General features: G+C 42.5%; 2 protein-coding genes across 2 annotated transcripts in view; one reads left to right on the forward strand and one right to left on the reverse strand.

Moving 5' to 3' along the window:
* Nucleotides 1-25,837, forward strand: part of LOC310872396 (ectonucleoside triphosphate diphosphohydrolase 2-like) — a 249,295-nt gene that overhangs the window by 188,058 nt on the left and 35,400 nt on the right. The window lies entirely within an intron of this gene.
* fgf17 (fibroblast growth factor 17) lies at nt 2,314-8,252 on the reverse strand. The gene is made up of 5 exons (XM_083783246.1): nt 7,818-8,252; nt 7,669-7,705; nt 7,162-7,339; nt 4,005-4,111; nt 2,314-2,761 (listed from the first exon to the last, which is right to left on the reverse strand). The coding sequence occupies exons 1-5, from the start codon at nt 7,847-7,849 to the stop codon at nt 2,471-2,473; spliced, it is 645 nt and encodes a 214-aa protein (XP_083639372.1). The 5' UTR covers nt 7,850-8,252; the 3' UTR covers nt 2,314-2,470.

Here is a 25,837-nt window from a genome sequence, read left to right on the forward strand (position 1 = left end):
AAAGGTTATACTACTAGGCCCTTGTAGTATAACCTTTACTCTAAGAGTATAACAGTGGTTTGGTGTTCAACCATTTTCATATCAAGGTCCATTATTTATTATGCATTTTGAGCCACGGTGGACCACCATTTGATGACATTTAGCCTCTCTGACCCAACTCATTAGAATATTTTGTTATTGTTGTGGATAAGATTTTGTCCACAATATCCATGCTGTATCGATGTGATAGGCCTACCATTAGGAGTAACAACAGGTACACTTTGATCAAAATAACAAATTATTCTACATTCTCTAATTGTGTAGACATTCTAGTAATTTAAGTAATACAGATCTATATTTAACAATAACATGGGCATTTAGTATCATCTTATACTCTCAAGAGTTAAAGGGTACATTTGGTTACCAACTCTCCATCATGTGAGTTTAACTGCACGTTGAGAACCACTGACCTACTGTCTGTATGTTATCCATAAACATGCTGGATTTATTAAAAACTTGATGATATAGATTTTTTTTTTAATAGATTTTTATTTTATTTTTTAGAACAGTGGTTCTCAAACTATAGGCTATTTCAAGAAATAGATTTTGAGGGTTTGACATAAATAATCTAATCATAAATAATCTAATCCTTTACAAAGTATACCAGCCTTTCTTTCTTTGCTCTAGCAGTCATTTTATAGGCCAAGTCATTTGTAGATATCCAATAATTGTCTTTTAAGTAAGTAATTGAAGTGCTGTATTACAGTTTAACAGATTCCCAAACTTTATTTTACTGTGTACACCTCCATGCTTCCGACATACCATTGGTCCGACTGTCATTAGAACGACAACCTACCTCAAACCCTAACCTAACCATAACTGCAAGCACGGAGCAACCTTAATCCGGTCGCCAACCTTAACGCATGTTCGCCAACCTTAATCCGGTCGCCCACCTTAACGCATGTTCGCCAACCTTAATCCGGTCGCCCACCTTAACGCATGTTCGCCAACCTTAACGCATTTTGGCCAACCTTAATCCGGTCGCCCACCTTAACGCATGTTCGCCAACCTTAACGCATTTTGGCCAACCTTAATCCGGTCGCCCACCTTAACGCATGTTCGCCAACCTTAACGCATTTTGGCCAACCTTAATCCGGTCGCCCACCTTAACGCATGTTCGGATTGTTCGCCAACCTTAATCCGATCGTTTTTTCCGCATGTTGGTCCTATGGTATAAGCATGCGCACCCCTATTTAATGAGGATTCCTTTAAACCTTGTAGCCTATATAGTTCGTTAACCGGGGATCCCCAGGGGCATTGTGAGCTTGTAGATCTGCTGTCTGAATGTTTGCCTATTATGATGCTATAGGGTTCAAGCCCTATATACTTTGTTGCACTGTGAATAACAAAAATAGCCGATCTACAAACTCACTACGCAACGCATCTCGGTGCACTGAGACTTCGTAGGTTGGCTACTGGCAATCTTTGACAATTTTCACTTATAATGCCATGCCAAAATAGGGAACGGTAATCATTTTCAATCAACAGAAGTCATAACCCAAACCCACAAACAGCAGTCATCTGATCTAAATGTAAAACAGTGCTATTGTCATGCTGAAGTGTATTAAACCATTTAGACCTGAGGCTGATTCTACAAATGTCTTCTAAATCCTGACAGTTTTCTGAAAAACCAATGTTTCTATATCAGTGGTTCACAAACTATTTCATGTCATGGAGCCCCAGCATTATATGTAGGCTACATTATTGGCCACTGACCCCCATCTGAAAATGTATTGTTCCAGGGACCGACCAGAAGCAAAGATTTGAGTTAAAAACGTTCGCTCTGAAAGAATATATATTCAAACATTTGCACCACATTTTCACGATTTTTCAAAAAGCTAAAGTACAATAGGCCTATAATGCTTAAAACACACATAACCATTTAGACCTGAGGCTGATTCTACAAATGTCAGTTTTCTGAAAACACATTATCACATTATCTCTGGTCTGGACCTCCAGAAGCAAAGATCTGAGTTACAAATGTCCACTTTAAAAACCTATATATATTCAAAGATTTGCACACATTTTCACGATAAAAGAAAATTGCAATCTATAAGCTCAGAGCGTGTTACTTTGTACTGCGCTATGAGCTTGCATAGCTGCTATTTTTGAACAGCCAACGTATATAAAAAAAAGAATGGTTAAAATGACACAGATGCTTTGCTTTCCCAGTTATAATGGGTTAATGTCCTCTCACTACAACGCTGACATGATGAAACACCAGTGAACACATACACACAGGACAAGTGAATATATCCATCTGCTTTACTCTCTTTCATTATTTACACATGATCATTTTACAGCAATATTACTTACAATTTCTTGGGATAACTGTTTTTTACCTATCAAAAATATACAAAAATAAAGTTGCATCTGTTTTCGTGTTATTATTACACAAGAGGGTCAGTCCTTTTTTTCTGGCTGCGCATGTTTAGGAAGAAGTCTGTGATTTCCTGTTCCGTTTAGCCCGACGGGTGGGAGGAAAACGCATGAACTCAAAGTGTTTGGTTTGGTCCATGTTGGGGAAGGGAGGCGGGCCCTTGTGAAGTCTCTTGATGAAATGGACCTCTCTTTGGTTCTCCCTTGTCCTAGAGGCTTTGATGGGCCTCCCTTTCCTGGTGAAAGCTACATACCAGCCCTCATACTTGGCATTCTGGAAGGCTGTGTAATTGTTCTCTAGAACAATCTCTGCGAAGATACAATCCCTGCTCCTTCCATTGGGCTGGTGAGAGGACGAGAGTAGGGAGGAAAAAATGTACCTTGTGTTAGAGAGAAGTCATCAACCCTCTTACAGTAGTACAGAAGACACATACGCAGAGAACTTATATCGAGTTTTTATACAGAGCAAACTTATTTCATCTTGGGTGTCAGTTGTTAATTAGGTTATTAGTCGTCATCGACAAATGTATATGTACACTGATATTTTGGCACACAACCGTCTTTGAGCTGTATTTTCAACATTTTAATCATTTTATCTAAATATGTATACAGGACACGTAACATAGCTGGCAACTAACTGCATGGATAATCACAATTTCTGTATACCTATACCTTACTGCACTCCTATGCAAAACGTTTTTTTAGGAGAGCATATTTCTTTATTCATTTCCTATCAACAGATGTTACCAGGGTATCAGCTTTCAACACTTGTAAAATCTGTTGAGAGATGGATCCATGCATGGCTTCTCATGGCAGCCAGACAGATGGATACATCTTTTCCATTTCCACGAAGGAAGTGCTTTTGTAACCAAAACACAATGAGAGTTAGTAGTTCTCTCCCATTGGTTTCAGCTGCTTGTCAGTCTTGTCAGCAGGAGTCTGTATCCACCTAAACGACTGAGGACTATTTTCCAATAGATCATGCCCATGGACAAATAGCCACAAAACTTGACAAATATATTACATCTCAAAGTTGAAGCCAGGGTGGAATGGGCATGGGCCGCATGGCCCACCGGTGACAAGCAGCTAATAATACTTGGAGCTAGTTTTTGTAAGTACTGTTAATATCTTTGCCAATTACGAAGGGGCAGATATATTATGTTGAAATAGATATAAGCACATTACATTATTCACTGTTCACTGTGAGATTATCATGCTATAAATAGCAATCATGTGTTCTACGAACATGAATAAAATAAAAACTATTTCCATCTGCCCCCATTGTGTGTGGCATTATTCTTCGAAATCATTTTGAAAACGTTAAAGAAAATGCAGATCTACTAGTTTTCAATACATTGTGAGCTTGTATTCAACATTTTCACCTATATAACGGCACGCCCAAAGTACTGTACGCATGCCAGGATGAATGCGGTTAAAGTAATTAAACTATTACCTATCCAGTATCTGTTGTACTAAATTTAGCCTCACAACTGTTCTGTTCTCCTCCATCCAAATCAATTCCAGATTACAAGGCATCCACTTTACTCCCTTTAAAAGAAAAGATAATGCAGGATTTTATGTCATACCTTCCCAACGAGTTTCCCCCTTCGGTTCATACAGAGGTATCGGCCGCTTTCTGCGCCTCTTATGCGCACTCGACTGCCAAAGGTGTCTGTTTCTACGAATAATCGAGCTGCAAAAGAGAAGGGGGGGGGGGGAGAAAGAAGTTTAGACACTGCAGAAACAACTCCGTCGCCACACACAGAAGTTAATGCAGCGAGACACACAGTGACAGACACTTAAATAATTATATCTCTGCTGTCGGGGAAGAAACCACCAAACTCAAAAATGTTCATCTTTCAGGAAATGAAAGAAATCCTTATATTTTTAAAACAAAGCAATACTACCTCATCAAAGTTGATGTTGTGACAAATCTGACAATGGACTTATGAGGGTTTTTTTCTGAAGTGCTTTTTTCTACTTTTCATTGGTTCAATATATTGTTTAACCAACACACAATGGGGGGGTGTTCAATAGCAGTGATTTAAGGGGGGGGGGGAACAAAAACCTCAAAAATGGAGTTGTGGTTTCCTCCCCACAGCAACAATATGTTTTTTTTATATCTTAGAAATATAAATACAACGATATGCTTTTTATATCTAGAAATTGTGGATAAACTTTCACTGATGAATATCCAAATGGCAGTGAGGATAAAAGATCCATGCATGTGTAGACACATAATATTGTAGGTTATTATTGACAGGAACATTTCTGAAATGCACTAATCAGGAGTTTACAGCTTTTGCTTCTATTAAACCAAATGATATTGATAATTAGCTTGACTGTATGAATAGGCCTGCCAGTCAATCATTATTCAGTCAATTGTCTTTTTTTCAAATGATAATTTAAACAGAATCTCAAATTCTCATTAGTAACTGACACATGCAGCCACCTGTCCATTCAAGCTTGCAGTAGAGCTAGCAGATAAAATAAGGTATCTAGATGCGTTTACATTCTATATAGAGCTAATTCATTATAATGTGAATAATGTATCGAAAATAAAAGAAGGGACAAAAATAGGTTCTCATTGAATACATAAATATGGAGAATCTTTTTTTTGTATAATGGTTTTGTCAACAAAGGAGTTTGCATATAGGCCTCAATATCATTGACTACCACTTTGTACCTGCGGTTTTTATCTCCTTTAAAAAGGGAAATGGCACTTGACGCAAAGGTATTGCCTTTTTGACTCGACTGATGTTATTCAGTAGCCATCAAGTACGTGATGATGGAATACACACGTCTCAACAAAAACCTCCTTTCCTGAATGTATTCTCGTTTAATTGGAGGCATTAGGCATTACAAAAACAATGTGTATTGGGCACTACACAGACAATAGACTCGTTCTATCAACCCCTAATTCGCCAGACGATGGCTTTGCAAAATTATAATTTACATGTTTAGCCTGCCCTACAGGCCTGACAATGACAACACCTCTGGGCTCACAGAGGGAGGGAGGGACCGGCAGGTTGAGTGGTGGTGTGGCCTCCTTGGTTTAAACTTTTTACTTGGTTGCTCCAATCCATCGCACACGCGCACACACACACACACACTCCTTGGTTTAAACTTTTCAGTTGGTTGCTCCAATCCATCGCACACGCGCACACACACACACACACGCACACGCGCACACGCACGCGCACACACACACACACACACACACACACACACACACACACACACACACACACACACACACACACACACACACACACACACACACACACACACACACACACACACACACACACACACACACACACACACACACACACACACACACACACACACACACACCAGTGTTGCCATGTCTGCATTATTGTAAGCGACTTTGGGCTTGTTTTTCTGTAAAGTTGCTTGTAAATATTGGTTGTTGGGGCATGTTGGGGCATGGTTCTATTACAAGTGTAGTTGCTAATTTGTGCGTGCTTCTAAACGTTATTTAAACCAGTGGTTCTCAAGCACTTCCATGTCAAGGACCCACACTATAATTAGCCTAACATGTAGGTATAAGGCGTAATTCCCATCTGAAAACAGTTTGTGCCGCAGGGAACCATCTTATGAGATTTGGGTTGTTAAAATGTTTTGAAAATATATTTTTCACTATTTCCCCCCAAAATATATATAGCCTAGTAGATCTACAATCTCACAACATCGTGATCCGTTGTGTGCTTGTAGATCAGCTATTTTCAAATAGCTATACGTGTTTAAAGCACAAAGTGATCATGTGTAAAGTCATTTTTTGGGGATTGTTTTCATAGACCTGGTTGCTTATTTCTCTCGCAAGATCTGGCAACGCTGGCTTCCATATAGGTCAGTGGTTCCCAAAGTGGGGTCCGAGGACCCACAGGGGTCCTTGGGGGCGTTCCAGGGGGTCCCCAGAAATGATAGATAATTAATATATATATGAACTAATGGGCCCTTTGGTCTGTAACTCAAATGGACAAATGGACCTGGCAGGTCCATTTGGTTCCATTTGTAGGCTACACAAATTAACATTGAGTTTTCAATATAAATTGGGGTGCACCTATATAGAAATGCCATTACATAGGGCCTAATCCTATAACGCATGTCAAATTAAAACGGTTGAGAGAATAAACATAATTCTTCAAATATTTTCAAATGGGGGGTCCGCAGGCTAATAAGTGTCAATTTGGCAGGCGGTCCTTGACATGACAAAGTTTGAGAACCATATGTCAGTGGTTCCCAAAGTGTGGTCTGGGGACCCCCATGGGTCCTTGAGGGAGTTCCAGGGGTCCCCAGCTAAATGATAGTTTTTGAACCAGATGGACCCTCATGGTTCTGTAACTCTGAGACCCCATTTCCACCGGTTGGTTCCCAATGGAAACCGGTTCAGTTCTTTTTGGTTTTTAGTCCATGAGCCAGAGCTCCGAAATTGGTGGGAAAAACTAGACCTATATGAAATTGTTTATAGGATAAATAGGCTACAAGTAAATTAATATACATGATAACCCTTCAACAGTAGTAGATTTTTAATATTTTCTATTATTTTGCATATTTTCCTACATAATGCCTAATATTTAAACATTTAAAATGTGTAATACAATAAATCATTGTCTTCGTGTAAGTATAATCAACTGCTTGGGGAAGTTTCATGGTGATAACAATCTAGTCAGTCAGTCAGTCAGCCATGCAGTCAGCCATGCAGTCAGTCAGTCTTACCATAAATATTGCCGTCTTCAGCTGTCGCGGTGATCCTCTTGCCGTGGATCTGGACATGCTTGCCGCTGGTGCGGCTATAGAGCTGGTAGATTCGGACCTGCCGCCGGCTGAGCTGGTCCGTCACTGCGCCTTGCGTCCTCACATACTGGTTAAAATTAGGAGACGGGTGATTCTCCCCCTTTTTCATATACAAAGGGAAAAATAATAAAATCACATGTTTTTCTTTCCTTTCTTGCCAATTAATTAACCTGCTGTATAAAACAGGATTTAATAAACGCACACTGCCAGGCGTTATAGAAATTGCTTCATTTCAAGCAGGCCTATATATGTTTTCTTTAATCAAAAATTATTTTTCAGAAGATGGTGCAGTGATTTGGGCTTAATAATTTAAGCAAACGGAATCCTTCCCAAATAAAAACGTTCTTGTAGCTATAGGCCTAGGCTACTATATTATAGGCTACTAATCATTTGACTGCCTGAAAGTTGCAAAAGTATTCTTGGCCTTACCTGAGCATGACACCACAGCACGAAAAAATTAAACGATCTGTAAAGAAACAAAAATAATATTAAATTGCATATCAGTCTCATGGTCAGTTTAGAAAGTATATAGGCCTATATATAAACTCTTGCCGTGTGCAGGGTTGTCTTATACTTACATATATATACAGCGCTGGTTAATTCCATACATCCTCTTCGTATTTAATCCGATGAAGAAATGATGCTTCAGCCCAATGATGATATCCAAGGACGCCGTAACAATAATACTCCGACAGGGGTCCGTTTGGTAATACACACACTTGACCTGTCCATCTACAATCCTGGACTTTTAAGTCCATCCACGTTACAAAAAACCCACCACTGCTCTAAAAATCTCTCGAAACAACAACTTCGAGCATTTCAGTTTATTGATGCTTATAGAATAATATAATCGATTCCCAATTGTTTTTAGTACAGCGAGAGCAAAGGATTGTTGAAGAAGATGCCCTCTTGTAAATATCCGCTTGGTTTATCACAAGGAGATCCACCAAGATCCATTATTATAAACAATTAGTTCTTCCTTTTTGGCATCACTGAGGAAATGTGAAGAATTCCAGGTATAGGCCATGCACCGGTGTAGCCTATATACTCTCACGAGGGCTGCCGTGTTAATTCCAAGGTTTGAAAAGTCCCCTGTCTGTCTGTCTGTCTGTCTGTCTGTCTGTCTGTCTGTCTGTCTGTCTGTCTGTCTGTCTGTCTGTCTGTCTGTCTTAGCACAGCACACTGTGAGCCTGTATGTGGTCAGTGGTTAAATGTTGAAAGGCAGATAGATAGCCCCTCCCATGTGCGGAGTCTGACATTTTTGTATTGTGGGTGGGCAGCAGGGGCAGGGCACACACACACACACACACACACACACACACACACACACACACACACACACACACACACACACAGGACCCCAACGATGTTCTATCTACCGACCCTGGAAGGTTTGCTGCTGAAAAGCATTGTGAATTATACACGTTCCTAATTGATGTGTGCATGAGTGCATATAGGCGTGATTAGCCTATTTCTAAATCTATTCCCTGATCATTAAAAAAAATAAAAAATAGAAAAAGAAATATGGCATTTCTTAGTTTGAACACACCTTCCTCTAGTTCTCTCTCCCCCTTTCAGCCCCCCCCCCCCTCCTTCCCCCGCCCGCCCCTCCTAACAACCCCCCCCCCCCCCCCCCGCCGTGTGGCTAATAGGTCGTTATTGAACCATTGTACTTAAAACGAGTATGCCATTGACTCCTTTCCTTTGTAGTGTATTAGTCTCACTTTCCTCTTCATGTCATAATGGCTTCCAAAACAAAGGTGAACAACAGTCCTAAGTCAGTGTCATCAGTAGACAATAGATACTATGCAATCAACATCAGTTGAGTGACCGGGATGCACTGCATACTTCCAGCCATTGCTTTAATTAAGTCAGTTTTGGGATTCAAATGGGATGTATTTATTCAATGACCGTGTTTATAGTTTACAAAATAGAATAGATTAATAGAACATACAGATTTGAATGATGATTGTAATGAGGGTTTCACTGTTGGATCATAGACAATCTAACAGTGAAACCCCTCAGTGGTGCAAGTACATTTATTCAATTACAATTAGCCTACCTATACCATACTGAAGTATAATTTTGAAGTATTTTTTACTTTCTCCAGTATTTCAAAATTTCAATACTTTTACTTCTATTTGTATACACCTCAGAGGCAAATATTGTACTTTTTACTCCACTGCAATCATTTGACAGCTTAGTTCAGTGGTTCCCAAAGTGGGGTCTGGGGACCCCTAGGGGTCCTTGAGAGAGTTCCAGGGGGTCCCCAGCTAAATGATAATTAGGAACCAAATGGACCCTTATGGGGTCTGTATAGTCCAGGTTCCATTTGTACACTATCAGTTAAATTAATTTGATTTTGACTTTGATTTTACAATATACATTGCTAACCAGAGAAATGCCATTAAATGGGGGACCGTATAGCCTAATTCAGGTCAAACCTGCATGGGGTCCTTGCCTTGAAAAAGTTTGAGAACCACTGGCTTAGTTACTATTATTACTTTGCATATTGAGATTATTATCACAAAACATACATTAACCACTGCAGCCCTTTTACTTGTGTGACGGAATATTTCTTCATTGATTGATACATTGATTCATTGATACTTTTAAGTTTTACGCAATTAAAATATGCAAGTATAGGCCTTCCATCACGGCTGGAAACTCTTAATTTCTCATGAGCTGCTGCACTGTTCTTATAATGAGACAAGGTTTTGGGTGCATGCAAAACAATGTAACACGAGCCCCCACTCGCATTCTCCTGCCCCACCACCACCACCACCACCCCCCGTACCCCAATCCCCCCCCCCCACACCCCACACCCCACACACACACCCCACACACACACACACACACACACACCTCCACCCCCCACGTCAAAGGCAGTAAAAGTTGTAAAATACAGCAGTTAAGCATCTCTGACATGTTGACCCGCTTCTGCCTGCTGCCCTGGGGGTGACAAGAGGCTTGTAGCAACTGACACTCACAGGCACAGTAGCAATTGATTCCACTTGTTAATGTCACTTCTTAAACACTGTCAATCACGTCACTGCTGCACATCAATCAAGTTGCCACTTGACTTTTAGCCGCGCCAAAGTCTTTCGACCTGACGTAAAAAATGTTGAGTTGGTAATGAAAAATTCAAAAAACCCCACATTATAAAGCTATATACGTCGTGTATTGAGAGAACCGCAATAACACATAATTGCACTGCACAGTATATGATGTATGCACGGCCATGTGGCTTGTGTGTGTGTGTGTATGCATGTGCGCGTGCGTGTGTTTATTTGCATAAGCCTGTGAGATGTCCACATAGCAGAACGAAAATAACCCCCCGTCTCCGTATATGTGCCACAGCGACAGACACCCGCCCCATCACCTGGAAAACCTATTTGCTGCCCGAAAGAATGTGCGACAAGCCGGCTTGATATATGATCCAATGTAGTCTGCTTGTACAATTAAAAATAAAATCAGAAGGAATTCCCCCCCGTCGGCCGATATACATACAGAGGTTTACGTCTCATCTCCACAGGGTCGAATGCACAGCATGCTTTACACATCATGGGCAGTATATGATCCACTCACTGCAGGGGCCAATAAATAAATAAATGGAGCAAAGTATACGTATAGCTCTGTGCTGCTATATGGTGATGCAATGAGAAAATGAGATTTACATCCACTGCTCCGGTACAGAATAAGCACATTTTGGAATATATATATATATATACGTGCGTGCATGCTTGCGTGTGTGTATGCCCAACCTTTTCGGTGGTACATTTCTTTTTAGTTTCCTCCTAAAAGACATGATACTTTGGAATGAAGCGCCTCATTTGTTGCTTTGATGAGCCGTGTTTCACAGGGGCCCCGCCAGTCACAAGTTACATACTGCTAAACGTAGAAACATGGCAATGGATGATGTTTAGCTCTTATGACTAGACTCCAATTATAGGAGCTAACTAGAAGAAATGTTCTGGGCGGTGGGGGGGGGGGGGGGGGGAGTCCAAGGGGGGGTAGCTAGCTAGTGCAGGAGTCTGAAGGGGACAGTGGACTTTTTGCAGTAGCTGCGCTCATCGCTGTGGAATTCACACTGATCTCTGGCACGCTGCGTTTCCATGTCAGCAATATGTATTTGGAAATGGGGGTACACAAAGAAAACACATGCAAACAAGCACGAGATCTGGAGATGTGAAAATGCCACTCTGTGCCCGCATGCAGCCTTCACGCCCATCTCACCTATACAACTCGCCTGGCAACATTGTGGTCATGTGCATGCATTCACACGCGCACACACGCCACGCACACACACATGCGTGTATGTATGCACGCACGCACACATGCGCGCGCGCACACACACACACACACACACACAGTACAGACACACACACACACAGCAGTTTACAAAGTGACGGTGAGATCTAAAGGCCGTGCAACCTGATCCTATTTATTCATGTCTCCGCGGGCTTTACTGGTTCCAGCGCTGAGATAGAAATAACCAGCCGTTCATAGATAAAACAGACACCTCTGACTGACCATTACGGAAAAGGTGGAGATTTTACACACAAAAGAAATGTAAACAAGTTCTGTCTTTATTATAGGGAGTAGTCGTTATGATGGTAAAGTTAACAAGATAAATCAGCGACCATGGTCAAGAGTAAGTACTGTAGGGATTCCTTTTCTAGCTCGGTGGTCGTGAGACCAGAGTGGAAAAGTCACGTCAATGCTGTAGTTGTCAAACCTTTAATTGCAAGGATCCCCATGAATAGATGGTCCCTTTTGTACAGTTCTCAGATGAACACATAGTTTCCCTTTTTTCTGGCCATGTCATAACATTATAATGGGGCTGTCATTCTGTAGAAACAGTCGCTCGATCTACAAGTTGTGTGCTTGTACTAGATCTGCTACTTTTCGCCAAAGAGATTTGGCGTGAAAGGGAAAAAAAAGGAAATAAGTATAGGACCCATGGGGAATCCCACCGCCACCGGTCAAGGGTTTTGACTTTAAGTGGTTAAAAAGAAAAAAGGTGTACATGTTTTAAAAACACACACACACACACACACACACACACACACACACACACACACACACACACACACACACACACACACACACACACACACACACACACACACACACACACACACACACACACACACACACACGCACACACACACACACACACACACACACACACACACACACACACACACACACACACACACACACACGTTGCATGGAGTTGCATTGGTGTGACATGTCCTTAAAACAGTTTTGTTGCGACTAGTTGCATTGGTGTGGTTTGGGCTTAAAATGACAGTGGGTCTACAAAACAGGAATGAACATGTTATTCTTCTGCACCGCAAAATACGATTACTATATTATTGCTGTTAGTTTCTCTCAGAGTCAGTGCAAATTAAGATTGACCCCTGGGTCAATGTAGATTTGTAGATGGAAAATGGAAAATGCCCCAAAAAAGTAAAGAAAAAAAAGCCACGCTCATCTGCTGATAGACTTGGAGGTGAGGTGCTGGAGTCACAATTAGATGTGAAAAAATCACACCTGTGTGAAGTGAGGGGTGCTCTTATCATCGTACATCATCACAACGTAACATGTCTATTTGCTCAGACACTATGACGTAAAATTGTCCATTCATTGTCAATGGGAATTTAATGGTTGTGTAAGACGAAAATCGACACAAATAGCTGAACATAGGAGGGGCTAGCGCCCCTCAAAAATAAGGGGAGGCTCTGCACACTTAACTCTGTGCAAAATCGGGTATTTTTTATCTATTGCAAGCTTTCGGTCTATTGACCTTCTTCAGGCACAATCAACCAGTGAGATATACAGTATATAGAGCAGATAGGTTCATCACTTGATTGGTAAAACTGTCCAAAGACACCTGTGTCAAAGGAGAGAAGAATATCTCATGGGAGAGGAAAATGGAAAATGCTCAAATAAAATGTCAACACTTTTTCAACCTTTTATATGAGGGAACCCCCCCCCCCCCCCCGATATGAGGCTATACTGTAGAACAAGTGAAAGCAGGGCTGGTGGTCTCCAAACAGCTCCCACCACATCGTAAACATCTCCACCATAAAGAGCAACTGGTCACTCTTTTCTGACCCTGCCAAAATAGAGGTAAGGGTTCAGAAAGTGGGTGGTCCCCCCCCCCCCCCCACCCCGCCCTATATGAATGATTAAAAAAAAGAAGAAGATTAAAAAAAAAAGCTGGGATGGTTCGAGAGGATGAGCTCAGACAATTGGCCCCTTCCTCATGCCTGCTGGGCAGTAGTGCGGGGGCATGATGGGGGCATCCTCTGTGACCCCTTCTCCCACGCCACCCATCCTGCAAAATTAGGTCAGTCTGTGTTCATTTAACTCGAAGGCAGCGCAAATGGAACCAAATGGACCCGTACAAGGTCTCCCTCCCGAGGTAAATCGACAGCCAGGGTTTTACAGTGTAGGTCGTATATATATATATATATAAAGCTCAAAAACAATGTTCAAAACAGTGTGATGTTTACAGTTGTTTAGCAAAGAGTGTCCCTGACTGTACGACGCTATATGTGAATAGAATAGTAGCTAGCATTTAGGAAAAAAAAGAGACCATGATGAATGTATATATATATTTTTTAACTGACGTCATATAATCAGTTCTAAAAATGTACAATTCTATACATATATTACAAAGGCTAGTGACCCTTTGGTGTACCCTAGCCATTTGCAAGCTGACCATTTGAGCTGGCCAAATTTGACACAGCTGACATGGGCAACAGAGGCAATAAATTTGAACTAGTTCCCCCCCTTTATCCTTGATGAGTATTGACCTACAACCCTTCGAACACACATGCACGCGTCGCACGTACACACACGCACGCAGGCACGCACGCACATCTATGCACGCACGCAACCACACACACACACACACACACACACACACACACACACACACACACACACACACACACACACACACACACACACACACACACACACACACACACACACACACACACACACACAATTGCTGTTTGTGTAAACAATAATTAATAATAAAATATCCGGGTCAAATAACACATGCAAGGACACATGCACAAGTGTATCCCCTTCAAAAGGTGACATGTAAAAAAATAAAATAAGAAACAAAAAGAAAACAGCTGAAGATGTAAACTCACAATGAGTGAATTAAGGTGAATAAATTGAGAGGTGTCGAGGGGGGGCTTGGAAGATGACAGACACAGCATTGTCAGAGAGACCAGACTGTGTAAATCCCAGTGTCCCGGCCGGGACTCTGGCGATGTTGGACAGGTGAAACCCGAGTTGTTGATCCACCATTAACACCCCGGCAGTTGCAGACAGGCTCTGACCGCTTCATTGGACGAGGACGAGAAGCTGGTAACATGTCAGACTGCAAAACTAATAAAGTGAGTCACAGAACAGCCACTCACATACAGAGGGAGGGGGAGGGGGGGGGGGGGGGGGGGGGGGAGAAAGCGACAAGGGACACAAAGAGGGAGCAATACAGACAAGAAGAAATAAAGAAAGAAAGAAAGAAAGAAAGAAAGAAAGAAAGAAAGAAATGGAAAAAGAAAGAAACAAGCAAAGAAAGAAACAAAGAAATTAACACTCGTTCAAACCTTTGTTTATATTCTGGAAAAGACATTGAGGTTGCCCTCGTTTGCAGTGTCTTCGAGATACATCACACACAGTCCAAGTACAACTTCATTTCCACATCAGTATTCAGATCAATGATAAAAAGTGATAACATGACAACACAAGTCGAAGCAGTTGCAGACATTGGTGGGTATAGGTCTGCAATCAAATCAAGATTCATATTGAGCGTATGTTTTATGGGAGAACAGATCTTTAACAAGCAAACAAACAAACAAACAAAAGTCATGGAAATAGCCGGTTGCTGCTGACCGACCAGCTCCACCAGTCAGAGGGCTAGACAGTGTCTGCCCAAAGGCAGCACAGCATCTGTGTTATTTTTAAGGAGCAAAATGTCAGCGAGCAATGAACATGCTCAAGGAACATATGTAACAGGGTTAGAGACAAGGTCACGCTGGAGCCATATCACTTTCTGGGGGAAGCCACCGTCGGTAAATGTGTTTGACACAGATGTATAACTGCTTTCAAGGTCCAGAGTTGAGGACGAAGCCTGCATGCGCAGGCTTAAGCGATACTCTATCTATCGCACGACGGTGTCAGTTCTTGTCTGCGAGCGCCACCCGTTCTACTAAACACAGTTGTCCGCTGTGTGTTTGTTACTGAAGCCAATTCAGACTATAAAGAGTGGTCTTTGAACATTTTTGAAAGGTGACAAAATGTCTTCAGTGACACATCCATCAACACCTATGGCGTGTGCCTGGTATTGTTGAATGTTTACTGCACAACACTGAGAGACCAGCGCGGTACAGACTATAGAGAACACCTAATCCCATTCAACACAACACATCTCCACACAAACCCTCAGGGGGGACATCTTAAACATCGACCTGGGAGAGCCCGGACGGAGCAAAACAAAAGGGGGGGGAAAAGCATGCAAACAATGTGACCTCTGGACACCGGCATCAGGAAAAATAGCCATTTATTAGAAATTAGTTATGGATCCAGAAACACGTGACCTTGTGCTCCCCGAGGACACATTAGGCCATTATATTTGACTGGTTTGCGATTTCAAGGACTCATTGATGTCCATTTCCAAGATTTATTCTGTCATCAGTTGACGGTCAGTCTGCAGACATATGTTACTGATGTCACTGGGCCTTGTAGTCAAAACATGCATGGACCCCGGAGGAATTCCTCAGCCGGGTATCCTTTGCAAAATAAAATTGACTTTTGTAGCCGAAGAAAATGTATTATCTTTGTCTTGAGGAACAGAGGAGGCAACTCTTGTCAACGCAACTAAATAATAGTGAGATAGTGCTCAATAGTGAGAATTATATCTGCCACAACCTATACATCTAACAGTTACAATAGACTACCGAAGTCCTGACATCACTTGCTCTTCTCCTGGTTTGCGGAAGTAATGTCTCCTATGGGAGAATGACATTGGGTCATCTTAAAATCGTCTCATATAAGAATTGTGGTCCAAAAATAAACAAACTGTCTCTGCGTTATTGTCGGGGAGGTGTCTCTGTATCATTTACGACAGTTAGTTAGTCAGTCAGTCAGTCAGTCAGTCAGTCATATTTGATACTGTCTGTTTCTAGTGAAAATGTTACTAATTCGCCAGCAGTATTAAACATTAGCGTCAGTTGATTCTTCATATCCATATGAAGTTCTTATTTGTCTATGGGAATTCAAAATGGGGAAAAAAAACAAAAACAATACGGATAGGATGTGAAATTACGTCAGACTACGCCACTGTGTAGTTATTAGGCTTATATCCACAATCATGTTTGTAAGACTCCCCCCTAAACACCCCCCACAGGCTATCCTCCACTGGAAACACCCCGCGGTGCCCCCTGCACCCCGACGGATCGCTGCCATCACCAGGGACCTACACCAACTGGGCTTATAGGCCCTATAGCACTGGACCGACCCAAATGAAGCCGAGCCCCAAAGCACTGGCCTGACCTAATGGTCGGAGATTGGTGAGGCTGATTGGCTCTACGCCAATTGGCCGCCGAGCAAGAGACCTGATGATGATGTTTGTAAACTGGCTGATACTTTGGGAGTACCCGGATGGCACCTATAGCTTGGGGTCATGGATCCCTGTGGATCCAGCTTTAAATAATATTACAAAATACATCAATATATCAATTACACACCCCATGAAGCCTTGAATAAATGGCGATTGACCCGGTAGATAGATAGATGATGGTTACCCACAGCCAATCATCCGTCGGGCCTGGCACACTGATTATGCGACAGGGTATAGTCTACCAGAGAAGGCACAACGAGCACCGTATTGAAATGACTTGATCATCGTTGTCACTGTGGGTTAACATGGAGACGCAAAAGTTATTGAAAACGCTGTAGTGTGCAAAACAGGTGGCTCGGTGGCCGTGTGACTGTGTGCGCTGCCAGGCCAGTCACGCATGCGTAGAACTGCTGCCGTCCTACTTCCTCTCACAGCTGTTTGTTTACGTAGTAGCGTGAGCGCCATGAGTCGACGTGAAACAACGTGAGCTATGACTTCACATATTTTGCGATTTCCCCCTTTGTGTTTCCTGTTTAGATGGAGACACCAAGCGGATCGCTTTCAAAGATTCCCACTCTGGAACCCCCACAAAACTCTGTTTCCTTCTTTTTCGTCCAGATTATTTTCAGTTTTCACTCAGAATAATCAGTGTGTGTTATGCTTGCTGCCAGTCATCTTGTAGCAGATAACGTTATTAACGTTATTACGATTGCTCTATGAAAAAGAAGAGGTGGCATTGAATGTAATCTGAAGCAAGTAGCCCCCGCCAATATTCTTATCTTTGTTATTACATTTTTATTTAGCCTACTTATTTAGCTACATCCATTGCCAGACGTTGGGCATCAATTCGTGCCAGTGTATAGGTCAATTTGCTGAGGTTCTCTGCCTCTGTATTTTGTGTGTTATACTTGCTCATTCCCTCCCATCTCCAGTATGGTCGCCTAGGGGTTGCTCTGGCATAAGCGGCCGGTGGCCCCCAGTAAAGCGGGCGGTGGGCCCCCCAACCCAAGCCTCCAGCTGGTGTGTGGAGGAGTGGTGTCTGTGTGACTGTGGAGGGCTTCTTGATCTAGGGGGCAGGAGCAGCTGTCTGCTCTCTCCGCCCCTTTCCTGTTCTGATCTCTGCTCTGCAGTTCACACCTGATCACCAACGACTGCACTTCACACAGGAATTTTCCATTTTCTATTTTCTGTCACCCGCCCCCACCCACCACCACCACCACCGGGAAGACAAGTGGTGTGCCCTGCGAGTCGACGCGCTGGCTAGCGAATGCAGAGCCAGACACCCAAACCAAGCCCTGCTGTAACACAACAACACCTACCCGCCTGGTATTTCCAGTCTCACTTCCATGACTCAAGTTGGCAGCGGAAAGCTATTCTCCGTTGTTGTGACTATAACGCAGACCGGGGCAGACATCAGTAATGCCGCATCGCTCTCTGATGACAGACTTATCTCTGTTATTTCAGAGACATATTGATTAACAACTATATCATTTCAGGCTGATGGTGTTTCCAGTGAACGCTGGCTTTTATTGACACCAAATCTGGGTCACTTCTTTAAACTGACCTGGGTGAAAATGCTATAGTACCTGGCAGTAACCTTCCAGACGTTGATTTCGTTAGACTAAAACTATACTGAAAAATGTTCGTCGACTACATTTTTTAACTGACGAAAACTACAAAATAAAAACGTAGACTAAAACATATTGCCAATATCGTCAACAAATAAAAACTAGACTAAAATGCTAGGGAGGGACTATAGTGGAGTAAAATCTGCCATCACGCCGCTATCGAGGCCAAAATACATTCTATAGTCGACAAAAATCAACTGTAGATTTAGTCGACTAAAGCTAGACTTAAACAATAAAAACATTTCAGATGACTCAAATACGACCAAAACGAAATTACATTTAATTCAAAAGACTATGGCTAAACTAAATAAAAAATGTTGCTGTCAAAATCAACGCTGCTTCCAGATGGTTGGCCAATCCACGCCAATCTCTCTTCACATCTGGCCCCTCCTTCCTGCTTGCTGGTGTAGCGCAATGGTTCCCAAACTTTTTCCATGTCAAGGACCCCCAAATTGACACTGATTAGCCCACGAACCCCCCATTTGAAGAGATATGCCGGGACCCCCATAAGAGAAGGTTTTTACGGCTCTAGCAGTGATTCTCAACCTGTTCAATTTCAAGGACCCCCAGTTCTATGGACCCCCCCCCATTTAATGGCATTTCTATCTCTGGGACCCCCAATTTATATATATATATATATATATATATATATATATATATATATATATAACTCTGAGAGTATACAAATGTAATATATTTGTACACAAAGAGTGTACATTTGTACACATTTGTTACAGACCCATAAGGGGCCATTTGGTTACAAACTATAATTTAGCTGGGGACCCCCTGGAACTCCCTCAAGGACCCCTGGGGGTCCCTGGACCCCACTTTGGGAACCACTGGTGTAGCGGACGATTGTGTCAGAAAGGTAATCAGGCGCTGCTGCTGAGACACTTTTTTAACAAACACGTTCACTGCAAACTAAAGTACAGAGCAAAACATAGGGCCGGGTTACCCAAACTAAAGTACAGAGAGAAACATAGGGCAGGGTTACCCAAACTAAAGTACAGAGAGAAACATAGGGCAGGGTTACCCAAACTAAAGTACAGAGAGAAACATAGGGCAGGGTTACTAAACTAAAGTACAGAGAGAAACATAGGGCAGGGTTACTAAACTAAAGTACAGAGAGAAACATAGGGCAGGGTTAAACTAAAGGGTTAAACTAAAGTACAGAGAGAAACATAGGGCAGGGTTACTAAACTAAAGTACAGAGAGAAACATAGGGCAGGGTTACTAAACTAAAGTACAGAGCAAAACATAGGGCAGGGTTACCCAAACTAAAGTACAGAGAGAAACATAGGGCAGGGTTACCCAAACTAAAGTACAGAGAGAAACATAGGGCAGGGTTACCCAAACTAAAGTACAGAGCAAAACATAGGGCAGGGTTACCCAAACTAAAGTACAGAGAGAAACATAGGGCAGGGTTACCCAAACTAAAGTACAGAGAGAAACATAGGGCAGGGTTACCCAAACTAAAGTACAGAGCAAAACATAGGGCAGGGCTACCCAAACTAAAGTACAGAGAGAAACATAGGGCAGGGTTACCCAAACTAAAGTACAGAGAGAAACATAGGGCAGGGTTACCCAAACTAAAGTACAGAGAGAAACATAGGGCAGGGCTACCCAAACTAAAGTACAGAGCAAAACATAGGGCAGGGTTACCCAAACTAAAGTACAGAGAGAAACATAGGGCAGGGCTACCCAAACTAAAGTACAGAGCAAAACATAGGGCAGGGTTACCCAAACTAAAGTACAGAGAGAAACATAGGGCAGGGTTACCCAAACTAAAGTACAGAGAGAAACATAGGGCAGGGTTACCCAAGCAAGGGCTTACATTTTCAAAAACGTAAAAGAAATAGTCGATCTACAAGTTCACAACGCGTCACATTGTAACACATTATGAGCTTGTAGATCGGCTATTTTCAATTGGTTAATTCCTAATGTATTTTCCTATGTTTGATGATGAGGAAACATGCACACATTTAACACAGTTTGAAACGGCAGAATGTGTGTGTGTGTGTGTGTGTGTGTGTGTGTGTGTGTGTGTGTGTGTGTGTGTGTGTGTGTGTGACTGTGTGTGTGTGTGTGACTGTGTGTGACTGTGTGTGTGTGTGTGTGTGTGTGTGTGTGTGTGTGTGTGTGTGTGCGTGCGTGCGTGCATGCATGTTTGTGTGTACCATGCAGGTGACTGTGAAAGTTATAGGCTATACATGTTGTATGGGAAAACAGTAGCAGTTCCATACATTTCCTTGGAAGCCGCATGGCTTTAAGTCCTCATCTTTATTTAAAACAGGCTCCTCAAAGTTCAGGAAATCAGATTACACAAACGTTAATGACCATGCTGTGCACTTAATTAGACAACAGGAACTCAGGAGAGCGTGGGGTGTGTGTGTGTGTGTGTGTGTGTGTGTGTGTGTGTGTGGGTGTGTGTGTGGGGGGGGGTGGGGGGGGGGGACAGCGCACAATGCCACTGACAATGGCACACAAAGTAATGGAAGTGATTGGGCTTACCTTCTTGTATAGGTGGGAGATGGTAGCAGCTAGTGTTGCCAGATTCTGCGAAAGAAATAAGCAACCACGGTCTACGAAAACCAACCCCAAAAAGAAGCGACTGGGCCAATCTATAAGCTCACACCGGGCCACGATGCGACACGTTGTGAGCATGTAGATCTGTGGGGGCATGGACGAATAGGCCTATATATATATATATATATATATATATATATATATATATATATATATGTATATATGTATTAATCTGGGGGTCCTTGACATGAACATGAGAGAAGCACTGGTTTAAACAACATTAGCCCAAATAAGCAACTACACTTAAGAAACAAGCCCAAATAAGCAACTACACTTTAGAAACAAGCCCAAATAAGCAACTACACTTTAGAAACAACCCCAAATAAGCAACTACACTTTAGAAACAAGACCAAATAAGCAACTACACTTTAGAAACAAGCCCAAATAAACAACTACACTTTAGAAACAAAGCCCAAATAAGCAACTACACTTTAGAAACAACCCCAAATAAGCAACTACACTTTAGAAACAAGACCAAATAAACAACTACACTTTAGAAACAAGCCCAAATAAGCAACTACACTTTAGAAACAAGACCAAATAAGCAACTACCCCACTGAGCATTTTTCAGGCTATTAGACATCTAAAATATGTCTAAATGGCCATTTAAAAATAGGTTATAAATGGTCTAAAAATAAACGTTTTTTTAGCGGTCTAGGCTTAGATTAGACGTTGAAACAATGTCATACATAGACGGTCTAGTATATAGACGTTTAAAAAGCGTCTAAGCGGCTAAAACAAACTTTCATTTTTAGATCAGTTATAACCCATTTTTAGACAGAAGCCTAATAGCCGACTATATTGTTCAGTGGGACAGTTTAGAAACAAGCGCTCCGCAAAGAAAAAACACAAACCAACCAATATTTACAAGCAACTTTACAGAAAAACAAGCCAAAAGTTGCTTATAATAAGCGGACATGGCAACACTGGTTGGTAGCCGGAGGAGGAGGTGGTGGTGGTGGTGGCATGGCGAGGTGGCGGGGGGTCACAGGGTCATAGAGGGAGCAGTGTAACAGGACACTTTCAAAGACAGCACTTAAACTCTTAAAAAGAAAAAAACGTACAAAAAAAAACAAGTGCGGCTCCTCTTTCTTTCTGCTCACCTGCGCGGCCCTCGTTCTGAGCCTCGTCATGTCTCTCTACCCACCCAGCAAGTCACTACAGGACCTGTTGTAGGAGAGGAGAGGAGGCTTTAGAGTTTACCCAATGCAAAAGCAGTTCAGTATCCTATATATATAATCTATTATATTGGACTTAAACTAGTCAACGCACGCACGCACGCACGCACAACTAGTCAACACATTATTCTACTTCTGCTCAACATATCTAAATATCTAAAATCTGATATATTTGTTGAACAGAAAAGTACATGTTTAGTATTTAGAAAATGGATAACACCTTTGTCGAGTACTATATACGAATAACAGTTTAAGTACACACTAATTATCCATAATGTGTAAATGATGGATAAGGGGTCAGGACAACTAGGCCTTTTCGTGGAGGGGTCAGAATAAAATTTGGACTTAAACTGTTATTCATTTATAGTACTAGCAAAAATATGTTAGCTATTTTTTCCAATGACTGGCTGTGTCTGTCTGTCTGTCTGTCTGTCTGTCTGTCCGTCCGTCCGTCCGCTGGCAGCCTTGGGTCAAGCTCACTAGGATAGATATTTTCTACACTATTACAATTGATATGTACAGTATAGTGTGCTAAGTGCCAACTATATTAATGTGGTTAAGAGTTAATTTTGACCATCAAGACAGCAACAGCTGTGGGTGATTCAATTTGTGACGAAGCAATTCAAATGGACGCTATATATATGTGATCAATGAAGCTACTGATCTGCAAGTCTGCATCACAAACACAAACAGATGGAGCATGCAAACGTCTTCCTAATGCCATCAATGGACAATCCCCATCAAAGGGATGCAAACACAATAGATAATAGACAGCATAAATATGGTGCTTGGAAGGCTTAACTCACAGCTCTGCTAAACTCACGTCACCAGGCTTCTCCACACACACAGTGCTCAAGTGGCTTTTATCTTACAGGGTGTCAGGATAGAAGTGTTTGATCTTTGTTTGGATAAGAGGAAAACAAACGCAGATACAGTGCTAATAATACACCACATGCTGTAGGTAGTAAATGGGAGCTCCATGTGTTCATTAGCATGCTATTAAGTAGCAATTTGGCTATCTTTTTTTTTGTTAATTACGCAGTAATTGGATGCCGTTGTTGTTTGTGTGTGCATAATGTGTGTGTGTGTGTGTGTGTGTGTGTGTGTGTGTGTGTGTGTGCGTGCGTGTGTCGCCTACGTGGGTGCTTGATTACCTATATCTTAGCTAGATATGCTGTCATATGTGATGTGGCTCATGCGGTAGAGCTAACAGTAACGAAAGTCAAGGCAAAATGTTGGGGACGTACAGTTAAATTAAGACAAATGATATTTGTTTTATATCAATGCTAGAACTAGAAGGTATAGCTATATATGTATTTAATAAATATCCAGGGATACACGCAGGGCCGGATTTACCACTGGGCTAGGGGCCGGCTTATTAATGATTAAATTGTAAAAAAAAGTATTGCAATCCAATTTAAGTGAGATTTGTGTTTAGTTATTGCATATTTAGGTTTATTAGGGTGAGGGGGGGGGGGGGGGGGGGTTGGGGTTGGTCAAAAATTACTGATGTTATCAATAATAACGTGAATCTGGACAAATGCAAAGAAACCGCTGTCAAAGAGTACCGCCTTTTATTCATGCAAAAAGCCACCGTGACTTTTTGCTCTCTCTCTCTCTCTCTCTCTCTCTGTCTCTCTGTCTCTCTGTCTCTCTCTCTCTCTCTCTCTCTCTCTCTCTCTCTCTCTCTCTCTCTCTCTCTCTGTCTCTCTCTCTCTCGGGTTGTTTGAGTTGCCTAATAGCGTTTGTGGAGGGAGGGAGGAGGGCAGGGGGTGGCAGCTTCCAGCAAGGTGCTTAAGTTCAGACGGGACGCACACATATCAACAGATGGAGCGCTAGTCAACAGAGGAGAGCAGATAAAGCCTGAGATTTGAGAATGGATACGGTTACATGTGACTTCTGATAGCTCGCCACATTCCAGAGAAAATGTCTTTCTCTCTCACTTCACCACTTCACCCACCGTCGCCCCCCACCCCCACCCCACCCCCCTTCCCTCTCTGTTTTTCTCCTCTATACTTTTCTCCCTCTGTCTCTCCCTCAATCTCGCTTTCTTTCTTTTCTATTCCTCCGCCTTCTACCCTCCCTGTCGTTTTTTTTTCTCCCTTCATGACTTTTTCTCTCTGTCTCTCTCTGTCTGTCTCTCTCTCTCTCTCTCAAGCTGTCAGGCTGAGTCCATGGTGGGGGGGGGGGGGTTCTGCCTGTCCATCACAGCCCCCCCATAGCTCCCAGTGTACGCAGCCAGTCACACTCCAATTAAAACAGAAGCTTCTCAGAGAGGCACCCTCCATGGGCTGACTGCATGCCTGCTTGGCTGGCCTGCATGGCCTGGCCGGCTGCTTGCTCGCCTGATTGACTGCCTGGGCTGACTAGCTGACCGCCTGGTCGGCAGGTTGGTTGGCTGATTAAGGAGCTTTTTGACTTGACTTGGTCTGGCGTACTGGATTTCTGGTTGACTGACTGACTGACTGATTAGTTAACTGTTGGGTTGGCTTGTTGGATGGCCTGCGGACTGACTGACCCCATGGCTAGTGTAGACTGACATTTTGGATATCAGGCTCTGTGGATGGTTTGACGACTGAAAGGCCTACTAATAGCAGCACTAGCATGCTAATGTTTATCTGCACACTATAGCGATCAATCTGACAGATTCTCCTCACCCAGACGAAAATATACGAGAGGCGTATCCAATCCATCATAGCATAGTTTGTTGTCGTTTTAAAACAGAGCAAATCAGAGTGCTAATCAGCAGGCTGATGGCAACAAAACAGTGTTTTTGAGTGGTGCTAGCCACTCTGTCTGTCCCCATGTGTCTGTCTGTCCGAGTACAGAAATAGCGTTTGTTGACCACCAAGTGTCACTGTCACTGTCACACACACACACACACACACACACACACACACACACACACCATGTTTATATTACTCCTAAACATTTTGCCAAACATCACACACACTCCTATCCTCCTGGAGGAGACCTGTGCCCAGAAGGGCACACTAACTGTTTCTAGTTAGTATTGTAATATAGCCTACTGTAGAACTTACATTTATAATATCAAATCAAAAAATGATTTATTCTGACCAGCAGTCAAGAGTGCCTTCATGCTGCAACAGTGTGGGAATAAAGATTAGGCATCTTTAAGTGATTTAAGACGCCGTCTTTTCCGTTCCAAAATGAATGAAATTAATTGAGAGCATTTATTTTGGGAACCCAAGAACATCACGCTTGACAGAAACACACCTCGAACGTCGCTGGTCTGTCATTAAACCACACTCGATACACACTCTCTCTTTAGGGGAAAAAGTCACGTATGTTTTGTCAAGTCGTTTGATCTGCAGGAGAATACACAGGACTGAGCTGGAATATACACACACACACACACACACACACACACACACACACACACACACACACACGCACACACGCACACACGCACACACGCACACACGCACACACGCACACACGCACACACGCACACACACACACACACACACACACACACACACACACACACACACACACACACACACACACACACACACACACACACACACACACAC

The sequence above is a fragment of the Protomyctophum parallelum genome (genome assembly GCF_964188405.1).
Source record: "Protomyctophum parallelum genome assembly, chromosome: 15".
Classification (NCBI taxonomy): Eukaryota; Metazoa; Chordata; class Actinopteri; order Myctophiformes; family Myctophidae; genus Protomyctophum; species Protomyctophum parallelum.